The 15567-nt window shown below is 36.6% G+C and overlaps 1 protein-coding gene across 1 annotated transcript in view; it reads left to right on the top strand.

The window, feature by feature from the left end:
• LOC147571242 (EF-hand calcium-binding domain-containing protein 13-like) overlaps nucleotides 1-15567 on the top strand; it is a 176006-nt gene that overhangs the window by 24236 nt on the left and 136203 nt on the right. Inside the window, 4 exon segments of the mRNA XM_086696508.1 lie at nucleotides 1302-1445; nucleotides 9921-9970; nucleotides 9972-9996; nucleotides 15254-15397. Coding sequence (XP_086552634.1) covers nucleotides 1302-1445; nucleotides 9921-9970; nucleotides 9972-9996; nucleotides 15254-15397 — 363 coding nt within the window.

The following is a 15567-nucleotide window of genomic DNA, read 5'->3' on the forward strand; positions in this document are numbered from 1 at the left end:
TGAACGGGGGAGGGGCAGAGAGAGAGGGAGACACAGAATCGGAAACAGGCTCCAGGCTCTGAGCCATCAGCCCAGAGCCCGACGCCGGGCTCAAACTCACGGACCGCGAGATCGTGACCTGGCTGAAGTCGGACGCTTAACCGACTGCGCCACCCAGGCGCCCCCAAAGAAGCTTCTTGAAAGAGTTGGTTTCCTTAATTATTTATTTACTTCCCATTTCACTGAAACCTGGTTTCCACCCCTAATACTCTACTAAAACTCCTGTTATTAAAGCCATCGTGGGGCGCCTGGGTGGCTCAGTCGGCTAAGCATCCAACTTCGGCCCAGGTCATGATTTTGCAGTTCATGGGTTCGAGCCTCACATAGGTTGTACTGACAGCTCAGAGCCTGGAGCCTGCTTCAGATTCTCTGTCTCCAGCTCTCTCTCTGCCCCTCCCCAGCTTGCACTCTGTTTTTCTCTCTCTCTCAAGAATAGATAAACATTAAAAACAAAAACAAAAACATTGTTACCAATATGTTAGTCTTTCTCTGGTATTTAGCACTGTCATCTAGCACCTCTTTTTCTGAAAACTAAGGGTAGTACCCACTGAACTAAATTCAGTTTAATTCAACAGACATTTTTTGAGGATCTGTTCTGAAGTAGACACTGGCACTTGAAGAATGAAAAACCTTGCCCCCTAGAGCCTGATAGTTGAGTGAGGGATATTGACATGCAAGCAATCACAATACCAATGGCTTTGTCTGAGATATGTACCGAGTGATAATGGGAGCATGGAAGAAGGATTTAAACATTCCCAGGGAAAATTGTGACTGCCTTTGCTATGTGAGCTTTGCATGACTTTTCTCAGTTTCTGAGAGTTGTTTAGGAAACCTGTAGACTTGGAGGTCATTTACTCTAGACATACCTAAATAAATCATGAGATTGATTTAAAAAATTTTTTTTCTCAACGTTTATTTATTTTTGGGACAGAGAGAGACAGAGCATGAATGGGGGAGGGGCAGAGAGAGAGGGAGACACAGAATCGGAAACAGGCTCCAGGCTCCGAGCCATCAGCCCAGAGCCTGACGCGGGGCTCGAACTCCCGGACCGCGAGATCGTGACCTGGCTGAAGTCGGACGCTTAACCGACTGCGCCACCCAGGCGCCCCTTGAGATTGATTTTAAAGCAAAGAATTAGAACACAAAGACTTGCTCCTCTTTCTTCCTTTACTGATCATTGTTTTTTCATTGGGAGAGAGTGTAGCGGGGATGACGATAATTATTCGTTTGAATTAATTAACCGTTTTGTCGTGTGTATTTAGCACTTCAGAAGGCCTGTAAAAGTTTTAGCAAAATTCAAAGTGGTAAAATTTATGTGAATGATCTGCCAACGATCCATCACACCTTGAAGATTTTTATAAGTGCTTCGGAAATGCAAAAGGCACTAAAGACTGTTGCTATTGATGGTAAGTTTTGTGTTTTCATTATTAGTTTAAGGTTTGCAAACATGGATGTAAGTTATATGTTGGTCAGATTAATTACAAATCATAGGAAAGCTAAGCTTTATAATATGTCCTAAAAACGTTTTTTGCACCTTTACGATAATATTAAAAAATTGGGCCTCCAGTATAATTGGATTGATTGATTACCAGATTTGATTATGACATACTTTCATCAACATCTGATATTTTTAGACTTTTAATTTTTGCTACTTGCATACGATAGGGAAGATTTCTTAAGGCAAAGTGTTTGAGTATAAAAGACCAGATTAATATATTTAACTATGTTAAAATTAAGAACTTTTATTTATCAAAAGACACTTTAAAGTAAAAAGACAAGTTATGAACTTGGAAATATTTGCAATTCACAGAAGTGACAAAGGATTAGTTTTCAGAATGTGTAAAGAACTCATAGAAATTAGTAACAAACAATGGAATGGAAAAGTGAGTAAGACTCACGGATAAGAATATCACATACAAGAAAATATATGTAGCCAATAATCATATAAAAATATTTTCCATCCTCAGTAGTCAAAAAAATGCAAATCAAAATCCTAATAATTTTATTTTAAAACATCTGGAAAAGTAATTGTTCTTTTGTTGTCAGTGTCCAATACTTTAATCAAAGAGGTAAATAATAGAGAACTGATTACATTTACAGATCATTCCAAGCTTATTAAGGAGGAGAGATAAGTTTAGAATAAAAATGGTATAGGTAAGTTGAAGGATTGGTCAGAAATAAAATAAACTTAATACACACAATGGCACAGTAATACTCTGAGGTTAAAAGCATCAAGCTACTCAAATAAAAGATGTGGATTGGTTATTATAAAAAATTTGTAGATGGAGAATACTAGGAGTCAAATGGACCACCAATAGAATGTTACTTAGCAACCTAACAGGAATTGACAAGTTGCAATGGTGTCATTCGTCTATCTATCCGAGTCACCCCAACATTTTTTGAGTGCCTACTGTACACAACTTTCAGAGGGTATAAAAATAAAATAATAAATATAAATCTAACTTTTAGAAAGACTAAAAAGCAACTCTATTTTTTCTGACATGTTTATTTACCCATATGTTAATTCTCTTGACATATAATTTTTTGGGGATTTATTATTAAAATAATTATTCAAAGTGGAAATAACTTTATTCTCTGAAAGCATAGGAGAATAGAAAGGAGAAAATAAAACTTATGTGTAATCCCACTACCCAGAGCTGAACTTTGGTATTTTTACATATATTTTTCTAGGATTTTTCTAAGCATGTGTGTGCGTGTGTGTGTGTAACTGTGGTATATACATACGCATAAACACATAATTGGAAAATATATATGTTGACTCACATGCATACAATTTTGTTACCTTTTTCTATTAACTTTATATGTTAGGCAACCTTCCATGTAAACAAATATAGATCCACACTGCCTTTTTAAATATTTAATTTTTTTTTTTAACATTTATTCATTTTTGAGAGAGAGAGAGAGAGACAGAGCATGAGTGGGGGAGGGGCAGAGAGAGTGGGAGACACAGAAGCAGAAGCAGGCTCCAGGCTCTGAGCTGTCAGCACAGAGCCCGGCGTGGGGCTCGAACTCACAAACCGGGAGATCATGACCTGAGCCGAGGTTGGACGCTTAACCGACTGAGCCACCCAGGCACCCCAACACTGCCTTTTTAAATGGCTGTGCGCCGGGGTCCAGCCCCAGCAGGTCCAGGGGTTCCCGAAGGATGCACGGCGTCGGCGAAAATAACAAATGGACACGGACAACAACAGTGTGTTAGACTGGCCGCTTTATTGCGGCAAACGTGGCATTATATTTGTTAGCAATTTCCTTGTAGCGTGCGTCATCTATGTTTCTTGGCTTTACCTATTTCTAAAAATGTTCCTTTGATCACCCATTAAGGGACAACATGGTTATTTTCTTGTAACGTTACAAGAAATTGATTAATTTCTTCATATTATTTTCATTATGTATCTACGTTTATTTATAGTCTATAAAGCGTTTGCTTTGCTATTTTCATGAAAGGTCATCTATCTCTCAACACCTCAAGTGGAACATTTACAGGGACATGACTTCTTAATTGTTTCTTTGAACCATTTGCGTATAAGGAACAAAAGTTATTCGCTTTGGTCTGGGGTGCCGGGAGGGAGCCAAGAGGGCCCTGGGAACCCACGCCTTCTGCGCTCCCAGGGAGACAATGTATACCTAGGAACTAATGAACCCTTCTGTACCGTAACCCACCAGGTCCAGTTATCATCTGGAATGCCTCCTGGGGGCCAAGTGGGCCTAGGGGTTGGAGTAATTTGTATCCATAGATACATTCCTTTGTTGCCAGGGTGGGGATTTCAAATCCATTTGTCCCCCTCCCTGGCTGGGAAATATATGGGGCTATCCTTCCTTTAGGTAGAGGAGTCTTTACAGGGGGTGGCAAGGGCTGGATGTAGGCCCGCATAATTTCCCTGCGGAATCTTCTTTCTTTCCCCCGTGGTCCTTTTCCCAGGGGGCCTGTCATGGGCAATTCCCCAACCGACAAATCCCCAGTATACTTTCATTGGTAGGGGGGCTGCCCTGACCAATGCTAAGGCCAAATTACATAAAAGCAGGGGTACAAGAAGCTTCACTGTCGGTGGGCCACCATGCAGTCCCGATCCATCCATCACCCGGGCCCTGCCATCAGGCTGGTTGGAGAGCTTGGCTTTTGGCAGCTGTGAATTATTCTGTGGAACAGGTCAAAGCACAAAAACAAATTGTTTTGAAAAATAAGCTATATAACAAATAATCTAAATAAATATGTTATTTCTAATATTTTTGCTGTTATAAGCAGGGTTTTTTCTCTTTATCTCATCAGACAAAAGATAGGTCACTAAAATTGAAATTGCTAGGTCAAAGGATGTGAACATTTTAAGGCTTTTAAGTAATACTGTTATTATAAATCTTTAGAACTTTAGATTTCAAGACTTCAGATGTAGTTTCTTCCAGTTACCTGGATTTACAGTTGGGGAAACTGAGGGACAGAAAGATAAAAGTCTACTCCAAAGCCATACAACCTATTTTATTTTATTTTATTTGTTTTTATTTTATTTTAATTCTAGTTAGTTAGCATACAGTGTTGTATTAGTTTCAGGTGTACAATATAGTGATTCAGCAATTCCCTATATTACGCAGTGCTCATCAAGATAAGTATCCTTTTCATCCCCTTCACCTATTTCATCCATCCCCTCATCCACTTTCCCTCTGGTAACCCCCAGTTTGTTCTCTATAGTTAAGAGTATGTTTGTTGGTTTGTCCTGTTCCCCACCCCCGCCCCCCACCACTTTGTTCATTTGTTTTGTTTCATAAATTCTACATGTGAGTAAAATCATATGGTATTTGTGTTTCTCTGACTGGCTTATTTCACTCAGCATTATACTCCCTAGCTCCATCCATGTTTTTGCAAATGGCAAGATCTAATTCTTTTTATGGCTGAATAATATTCCTCTGTGTGTGTGTGTGTGTGTGTGTGTGTGTGTATCACATCTTCATTCATCTGTCGATGGACATTTGGACTGCTCCCATAATTTGGCTATTTTAAATAATGCTGCAATAAACCTAGGGATGCCTATATACCTATGAATTAATGTTTATTCTTTGGGTAAATTCCCAGAGGTACAATTACTGGATCATATGGTAGTTTTAATTTTTTGAGGAATCTCCATACTGTATTCCACAGTGGCTACACCAGTTTGCATTCCCACCAACAATGCACAAGGGTTCCTTTTTTTTTTCTACATCATTGCCAACACTTGTTTTTCCTTGTGTTTTTAAATTTAGCCATTTTGATAGGTGTGAGGTGATATCTCATTGTGGTTTTGATTTGCATTTCCCTGATGATGAGTGATGTTGAACACCTTTTCATGTGTCTGTTGGCCATATGTAGGTCTTCTTTGAAGAAATGTCTGTTCCTGTCTTCTGCCCATTTAAAATGGATTATTTGTTTTTCTGGTGTTGAATTATATAAGTTCTTTATATATTTTGGATACTAACCCTTTATTGGGTATGTCATTTGCAAACATCTTACCCCATTCAGTAGGTTATTGTTTAGTTTTATTGCTTGTTTCCTTTGCTGTACCAAAGCTTTTTATTCTGTGGTAATCCCAGTAGTTTATTTTTACTTTTGTTTCCCTTGCCTCAGGAGATGTATCTAAAAAGATGTTGCTATAGCTGATGTCAGAGAAATTACTGCCTCTGCTCTCTGTTAGGATTTTTATGGTTTTAGGTCTAACATTTAAATTCTTAATCCATTTTGAACTTTTGTGTATAGTGTAAGAAAGTGGTCCAGTTTCATTCTGTTGCATGTTGCTGTCCAGTTTTCCCAACACCGTTTGTTGAAGGGACTCTCTTTTCCAAATGCATATTCTTGTCTCCTTTGTTGAAGATTAATTGGCCATTTAACTGTATGTTTACTTCTGTGTTTTCTATTCTGTTCCATTGACCTATGTGTCTATTTTTGTGCCAGTACCACACTGTTTTGATTACTACTGCTTTGTAATATAACTCGAAATCTGGAATTATGATACCTCCAGCTTTCTTTTTATTTTTGAAGGTTGTTTTGGCTATTTGGAGTCATTTCTGTTTCCATACAGATTTTAGGATTGTTAGTTCTAGTTCTGTGAAATGCTGTTGGTATTTTGATAGGGATTGCATTACATTTGTAGATTGCTTTGGGTAGTATGGATATTTTAACAATATTCTTCTAATTCGTGAGCCCGGAATGTCTTTCCATTTGTTTGTGTTATCTTCACATTCTTTCATCAATGCTTTATAGTTTTCTGAGTACAGATCTTTCACCTCCTTGCTTAAGTTTATTCTTGGTATTTTATTCTTTTTGGTGCCATTGTACATGGGATTGTTTTCTTAATTTCTCTTTCTGCTGCTTCATTATTAGTGTCCATACAAACAATTTTAGATAACATATGTTAGTTTAAATTTGTATTCCTTAATTTTTACATTGAAAAAAGTGTAGACCTATATTGAATATCTTGGTAAAAATTGCAAATACAAGAAAAAGTTTAATAACTGAATATAAAGGTTTTTTTTGTTTTAAGTTAGTATTTTTAGCTTAAAGAAGTTTACAAATTACAAAATGGAAATTATCTCTTCACCTCAATCTTTCACTACAATTCTTCATAGTACACACTGTTAATAATTTGGTAGGTAGTCTTCCTGGATATTTGTTATATACCTTTTAATTGGTCTCATATTGATTAGTGGTGAAGTTACCTCTAAAATTTTTGCTATTACAAATAATGCTATAAAGAGCATCCTTGTTCATCAATTCTTGCACATTTGTGTAAATATTTTTATAGGATAGATTTCTAGAAATGAAGAAGCTGGGTCATAGGATATGCATATACCTATAGGAACATGGTTTATGTCAAGTCATGTTATCTTGTCCAGCTTTAATGAGATATAATTGACAAATACAAATTGCATATATTTAAAGTGTACAACGTAATGATTTGATATACATATACATTGTGAAATGATTACCAGCTATCAAGTAAATAACATCTCCATCACCTCACATAGTTACCTTTTTTGTGTGTGATGAGAACACTACTCTCTTAGGATATACTCTCTCAGCAAATTTCAAAGATACAATATAGTATTATTAACTATAGTCACCATGCTGTACATCAGATTCCCAGAACTTGTTCATCTTATACCTAAAGTTTGTATCCTTTGACAAACATCTGCCCATTCCCTCCACCCTCCAGAATATGTCATATACATAGAGGTTACATTTTCTTTATTCATCTGTTGGTGAGCATTTAGGCTGTTTCCATTTCTTGGCTATTGGGCATAATGCTGCAATGTTTGAAGTGCACATAGCTCTTTGAGATAGTGCTTTTATTTCCTTTGGGTATCTATCCAAAAGTGAGCTTGCTGGATGATATGATAGTTCTGTTTTTAATTTTTAGACAAAACCTCCGTACTGTTTTTTGGAATTGGCTATTTCAATGGATTTTAAATTATCTGCGTATTTTATAGTTTTATTGAGGTATATACTTGACATATTTAAAGTCTACAATTTGAAAATTTCTACATATGTATATACTTGTGAAAACTCAATCCCATTATACCCCTTGGTAAGCCCCCATTCTCTTTCCACAACCCCCCCTCACTACTTCCCAAGCAAACACTAACCTGCTTCTGTCACTACAGATTGTTTGTATTTTCTAGAACTTTATATAAATGATATCATGCAGTAAGTACTCATTTTTTTTAGTTTGATTTCTTTCACTCAGCGTAATTATACTGAGATTCATCTATGCTTTGGTACATATCAGGTTTATTTCTTTTTATTGCTAAGCAGCGTTCTCTCTTATGGATGTACCATGATTTGTTCATCCATTCCTTAATTGATGATGTTTGGATTGTTTCTGGTTTTTGGCTATTACAAATAAAGCTGGTGTAAACATTCATTTATGTGTCTTTGTGTAGTCATATACTTTCATTTATCTTGGGTAAATACCTGATGGTAGGATAACTGGGTCATATGGTAGGTATATTTGAATTTTTTAGAAACTGCTAAACTGTGCTTGCAAAGCAGCTGAATTATTTTACATTGTTATGAACAATTTATGACAGTTTCAGATGCTCCTCATCCTTGTCAATCCTGGAATTGGTGAGCCTTTAAAAATTGTCATTCTAATAGATGTATGGTGTTTTCTCATTGTGGTTTTAATTTGCATTTCCTGAATGATCAAATGATTTTGAATATATCTTCATGTGCTTTTTTGCTACCTGTATATCTTATGCCCATTGAAAATGTGTTTGTGTTCCTACTATTGCGTTTTGAATGTATATATTCTGAATACGAGTCCTTTACTGGATATGTGAGAGAGAGCACAGGCAAGGGAGGAACAGAGAGGAAAGAGAGAATCCCAAGCAGGCTCTGCCCTGTCAGCACAGAGCCCTATGCGGGGCTTGAACTCACCAACTGTGAGATCATGACCTGAGCCCAAATCAAGAGTCGGAATTTAACCAGCTGAGCCACCCAGGCACCCCAATTTTTGAAGAATATCTTTCAACTTAAGTTCATACTTCTGAAGAAGTCTAGTCTACAACTATTTCTTGTATGGATTGTGCTCTTGATGTTTTATCTATAAGGTTTTTGTTTAAACCTAAGTCACATAGAAGTCAGAAAACAAATCAAAATAATTGATTGAAATTTGCACAGATGTTTCATTGTTTCTTTGAAGGAAAGGAGAAACCACTCTCAAGTTATGACACTGAAAAAGAAATTTCGAGGTAGACAACTTGACAAATTTTCCAATCCAGAAACTGTTTCTGTGGTTTAGCAATGAGAACAACTAAGCCTTGTCAATTTCTCTGACAGTAGAAGCCTGCAGACCACCAGAAGCACTGAAATGTTCTTTTATAAGTTACTTTGTTCAGATTACATTAATTTAAAATGTAAATTTATAATAAGTTTCTTCCAAACACAGATAAACCCTTTCCAAATTGGCCTCATTTACTATATGAAGAGGAAAATGACGTTAGAGTTATTTAACTTGAAGAATCTTGAAAAATTCAGATGTTCCTTGACGCAGATCTATGCTTGTCTAGAAAATGAGACAGAAGAATCCTGATTCTGTGTTTTGTCACACTTTGTAAATCTGGATTTTCAGCTCTAGTTGCTCATCAGAGATGACCTGTGCATTATCATGCAGAAAAAAAAGCTCCATAATTTCAACTTCTCATTCAAACCAAGCAATAATTTCTTACTGAAATTTTCATTTGTACAATTTAGATTTCTTTCTTTCTTTTAATAAATAGGCATTACTTTTTGCACGATAAATGAGAGGATTTTTTGGGTGAAGACTTTAATATTGTGCAATATTTTGTGCATTTGTTCAATGCATTTGTGTGTGTGTGTGTGTGTGTGTGTGTGTGTGTAATGAGAGAGAGAGAGAGAGAGGAAAGGAGGAGAGGAGAGAAGGAGATGGAATGATTTGAGGCAAAGCTTTCATTAGAGTCTCATCTGGATCTGTAATCTCCCCTAAAACCACTGGTATAGAGGGTCTTAGCTAGAACACAATGAAATCAGTCCTATTCTTTTCAGGTAAAACCATTATATATGTAAAATTGACAAGTTGCATGACTTTTTTGCATCTAATGACAAGTATAAAAATTAGAGCTTTGAGTAAAGAATATTGCAGTATCTTAAATTCTAGTCTATATCATTTTGATTATTGCTGGGCACTATTTACTACATAATTAAAATGTGTAATTATGTTTTATGATAGGTTTTCTTTTTACAGTCTATATTTAATGTTAGTGCTCCTCTAGACTATCAGTTAATTCTACTCACATTTTTAGTTTGCATTTTTATCTTATATTCTTAATGAGTTTGCTAATGCAGGTTTTTTCCTTCTGTTTCTGAACCATTATTATAGTTAATGGAATGCTGGATTTTTCAGATTTCCTTAAGACTGTGAATGATGTTTTGTTATTTGGTCTCCCAGGATCCAGGTAAAAAAACGATTCTTCAAAATTGCAGAAAAGAATGATTTTGATTGTCACTGATTTTAGGGTGGGATGGTTATATGGATTTATGTTTTTTTCAGATCTCTCACATAGTGTTTTCCCCTGTAGCCTAGGTTGAGAAAAATTCGACACGAGTTATTTCATAAAAGGCACTAAAAACCTGTCCACAGTATCCTAATTTTCTATCCATAATCTCCACTTTTTCCTGCATGCAACGGCTAGATTTTCTTAACACACGATTTTTGTCATATCATTCTCCTGCCCAAAAATGTAGATGCTTTTTCCTGTGATGAAATGAATGTGGTCCAAACCCTTATGCTTGACCTCCTCACCCCCTTATAATTTTTCTTGCCACTTTCCTCTTGGTAGAATCTTTTCCAGGCAAGAACCCCGTGCTCCAGTTAGAGACACAAATGTCTATACATGCCAATTTCATTCTTGTTTCCAGGCCTTTCTTTGTTCATGTGGTTTTTTTCTTTTTTCCCTTTGAAATCTCATATCTGCTTTCTTCTCCAATGTGAATAGTACTTTCTTTGCTCTCTTTGGAATCTGCTTGTATTTCTCCCTAAAAGTTTCAGACACTGATGGATCTCCTAACAACGTTTAGTTTACACTCCTGTAAATAGCAAAGAAAGTGATTGGAAGAAATATTCCTGTTACTGATAGAAACAGTGCTTCCAATATTCTGAAATCTCTAGGGTTTGTGACCTAATTTTAACAGTTCTTTGTGTTAGAACAAATCAAAACAGAAACCAGTTCCTTGGTTTTGCCATTAGGCAAGATCAAATTCCTATAATCTGTCCTTGGGGTTATATATTTCTGTCAACCAGCCTGTACTTTCTTGGAATCAAGGATATATGAATGTGATAATCTTCATATACCTGGATAAGAAGCAAGAGGCAAGAAAACTCTTTAATGTTTATTCATTAATGTAGTGAATGTTATTTAATACATTACCGTATGCATCAATTAGCAATATAGATGTGATGCTTGGCTTGCTTTCCCTCTTTGAATTTCTTCCTACTTGGCATTTTGATGAACTCCTATAGCACTGGGTTTCCTCTTTGTCTACTTGGTTTTCAGCTTATAGCTTTTTCTTGACTATAGATTTGTAAGTGTGTTTGGGTACCTAAGTACGGCCTGCTTGTCGAGCCCCAGTTGAGCTATCATGTATTCCTTTGTTTTTGAAGTTCTGGTTTTCTATTTTGACCTATTTTTTATTTATGGTCCAGTGTTCTGAGACCAACCAAGAAGTGCCAAATTTCTTTTCTTCCTCTTAAAACAGTATGCCTAATTCTCAAATACACTATTTTTAGTAAAATATCCAAGCAATATAATAGTATATAAATGTAAAATACCCTCTTTAATCCTTCCTATCTTAAAGTTAATGTTGACTTTAGCATCTTTTATTATATGCACTTATGAATGTATATAAATATTTACATATTACATATTTTGTAAGAGAAAATGAGTTATCAGTTACTAGGCAGAAGAGAACTAGAGTACCTGGGTCTTATAGAGGCAAGTGAAAAGATCAAGCATACAGGTAGAAATCAAGAGACCCTAAGAAAATAAAAGGGGAAAATATGATCATCTTATACTTTAAGAGAAAGGGATCATGCTATGTACTTTGTTGTCTAGCATGATTTTTTTTTTTTTTAACTGAGTAATATGTCTTGGAAAATTTTCCCCGTGCCAGTAAGTGTAGGTCAGCCTTTTACTTAAAAAAAAATTGTTTTTAAGTTTATTTTTATTTATTTTGAGAGAGAGAGATACAGAGCAAGTGAGGGAAGGGCAGAAAGTAAGGGAGACAGAATCCCAAGCAGGCTCCATGCTGTCAGTGCAGAGCCTGATGTGGGGCTTGATCTTAGCATCCATGAGGTCATGACCTGAGCCAAAATAAGGGGTCGGGTGCTTAACCAACTGAGCCACCGAAGTGCTCGATCCTTTTATTTTTTAATAGCTGCATGGTGTCTGAAAAATGTAGATATACTATAATTTATTTAATCCTTTATTGATTCTAATTATCTTCCTAGTATAGACACTTTCACAATGAATATCTTTTCTTATATTTCATACATATTTATTTTCACATTATAGTTTATACATGTATGCTTGTGTCCTTAAGTGCCTTTTAAGGCAAAATTAGTTGCCAATTATTAGGTAGAGGAGAACCAGAGGGACCCTATGTGTGCATTGGGGCATGCCTTCAACACTCAAACAGATAGTTTTCAACTCTTCCTTAGCCTTCATTTTCTGCGTGTGTATATCCTCAACGTAAGCCAGACCTGAGAGTTCAGAACCTACTCTGGTTTTCCTGGGTACAGACCTGTTTATGTGTGCAGCCATCTAGATGCTCAGGAATATGTTGGAACTTTTCAAAGACATCTCATTTCCCAGATTTTCCTTTTAAGCTTGTTTGCTAGCCTATTATTTGCCCCAATTGTTTTTTTTTTTTTTTAATGGCATGAATCTACATTTATTGACTTGTAAATAGGTCCATGGCATATTTTTAGTGAAAAGGCAGTATACTATATGTACTGTCTTAATTGAGTGAAATGTTCACAATCGTTGATGAACGTAAAGAGACATAGAAAGGTATCCAAGTAGGATATGAATCAAAATCCATCATTTTTTGCATGCCCTGGATGGGAAATTTGTGTTGCTTTTATCTTTCTTCTTTGTACAGTTGTGGGTTTATTTGATTTTTAAAAATCATTGTGTCGGGGCCCCTGGGTGGCTTAGTCAGTGGAGTATCTAACTCTTGATTTTGGCTCAGGTCACAATCCCAGGGTTGTGGGATCAAGCCCCAAGTCAAGCTCCACATTGAGCATGGAGCCTGCTTGGGATTCTCTCTCTCTCTCTCTCTCTCTCTCTCTCTCTCCTCCCTCCCTCCCTCCCTCCCTCCCTCCCTCCCTCCCTCCGTCCCTCCCTCCCTCTGCCCCTCTCCCCTGTTCTTTCTCTCTCTCCAAAAAAAAAACTTTTTTTTTAATCTTAAAAAATATTAGTATGTCATTGGAAGAGCAGCAATAGCATTTAAGAGCCAGGCTCCTGAATCTGACTGGTTTTGGTTCATTTGTCTCAAGTTTTTACTTAAACTAATTAGTTAGTATATAGTATAATACTGGTTTCAGGAGTGGAATTTAGTGCTTCATCATTTACATGTAACATCCAGTGCTTGCTCCAACTATTACCCACCACTTCAGACAGTTATAATGTTAACTAATTGCCTCTGATTGTGTTTGAGGAGTACTTCCAGGGAAAAGGCTCTTTGCCTTGGGCAAGCTTTGAGTCCCGTCAAATAAGGCAGCTTGGCAAGTAGGGTCTTCCAGGGAGCCACAAGGCAGGTCTAATAATGAGAGTTCTTAGAGAATGGGGCTTTGAAGAAGTTCCAAACTCATTCTTCTCCATTGGCTGTCAGGCTGCTGTTTTTCATCATGAGGGTAGGCTCTTAGTTTTCAAGGCTCCTGGGAAGCTGGGATGGTAAGATGGGAATAATGGCAAGCTAAAATGCCACAAAGCTCACGATTACTGAGGTTCAGCCGTTTTTCTGAAAGAAAACACTCTTTGGATGACTCTAAGCCTTTGATTTATAGCCAGAGTTTTGAAAAAAGTTGATTCTGACAGTTTGCGTCCATGTTCTCACAGCTTTTATGGAGGAGAGGATTCTCAGAGGTCCTTCCTCTGCTACTTTTGCTCGCCTGGTCAATAACAACTGGTTGGTTGGATGAGTGAATAATGCCCAGTTCTTCCTCCATGACTGTGCAAATCTAAGAACTTGTGGATCAGTAGGCTCGTTATATCCTGAATTCCGAGAAAATGTAGTCTGACAAAAAGTGATTTGCTCTCTGAAGTGGATTATGGGAATTGTGTTTCCTTATCAAATTAAGGGGTGCGGTAGTCTGAGGATCACTTAAATTTAGCATTAGGACGCAGGTATCAATCTGTTTAGATTTTAAGGAGGACATCTGTTTAGGGAAAATTCTCTCATTAATATGAATATTTTCATTTAGCTGTGTTCTTTCCAATTCATTTTAAAAAAATCATTTATTTAGGGGCGCCTGGGTGGCGCAGTCGGTTAAGCGTCCGACTTCAGCCAGGTCACGATCTCGTGGTCCGTGAGTTGGAGCCCCGCGTCAGGCTCTGGGCTGATGGCTCAGAGCCTGGAGCCTGTTTCCGATTCTGTGTCTCCCTCTCTCTCTGCCCCTCCCCCGTTCATGCTCTGTCTCCCTCTGTCCCAAAAATAAATAAACGTTGAAAAAAAAAATAAAAAAATAAAAAATAAAAAAAAATTATTTATTTAAAGTCAAATTAGTTAACATACAGTGTAGTATTGGTTTCAGGAGTAGAACCCACTGATTCATCACTTACATAGAATACCCAGTGCTCATCCCAACAAGTGCCCTCCTTAATACCCCTCCCCCATTTAGCCCATCCCCCTACCCACCTCCCCTCCAGCAACCCTCAGTTTGTTCTCTGTATTTAAGAGTCTCTTATTGTTTTTATCTTATTTTTCCTTTCCTTCCCCTATGTTCATCTGTTGTGTTTTTTAAATTCCATATATGAGTGAAAACCTATTTGTCTTCTTCTAACTGACTTATTTCACTTACACAATACACTTGTTCTATCCATATTGTTGCAAATCTTTCCAATTCATTTTTGATGTTAAGGACTGTTAGCATAAGAAAATGAAGTTTCTATGGAGAAATAGAAGACCTTTAAATAGTGGTTAAACCATTGCTAAACTCTTTGTAATATAAAAAAATCTGAAGAGAAATTTTGCATCTGTTCTGTTCTTTCTTTTACACTATTTTTTCTAAATTACATTTTAAAACAATTAATGATGCCCTCAAATTTTAGATTAAGCTGCCTTGCTATTATAGATTATACCACTGATAGATATGAAATTATTTTAGTTACAAGGCTTAACTAAGCGGTGAATATAGTATAATGAGATAATCCAGAGCTTTTAGCACAATGTTTGGCATATAAATAGCATTCAATAAATAGCACCTATCTTTGCTAATATTATATCAGTAGTGATAATAGCAAAAATTACATTTTATATTAGGAATGTGGTCAGAATTGGGCAAATGCCTACTTGCAGGTACATTTTTAGAAAACCCTATGCCTATGGAAAGGTATTGTACCCTGGTAGGCTATTGACACAAAATCAGCCCCTCCAAGAAAAGCTGTTGATTCTCATGATAAAATAACTTCTTTGTTTATTATATTTTTGCAGCATTCCAGAATGCCTTGAAGATTTTCTGTAGGATAAAAAGTGGTCGAGTTGCGACTGATGAACTGGCTGCTGTTTTGGATAGCATGGATATTCCTGTAATTCCTGAAACTTTTCAGGAAGTGATAAAACATGCTAGTATAGACAGTGAGTTATTTGAATTACTATGTAAATATATCTTTCTTGGATATCAGTGTTCTGATTCATCCTTCATCTCTCCTTCTTGATTCTTACCTCTTGCCACCTATCAACATTGCTTACTGGTGTCTGTGGTAAGAGATAGTCTAGAAAAATTAAATGAGAAATTTCTAAAATTA

This window comes from Puma concolor, unplaced genomic scaffold (genome assembly GCF_028749965.1).
Source record: "Puma concolor isolate L17-30 unplaced genomic scaffold, mPumCon1.1.hap2 unalloc_scaffold_38, whole genome shotgun sequence".
In the NCBI taxonomy this organism is placed as follows: domain Eukaryota; kingdom Metazoa; phylum Chordata; class Mammalia; order Carnivora; family Felidae; genus Puma; species Puma concolor.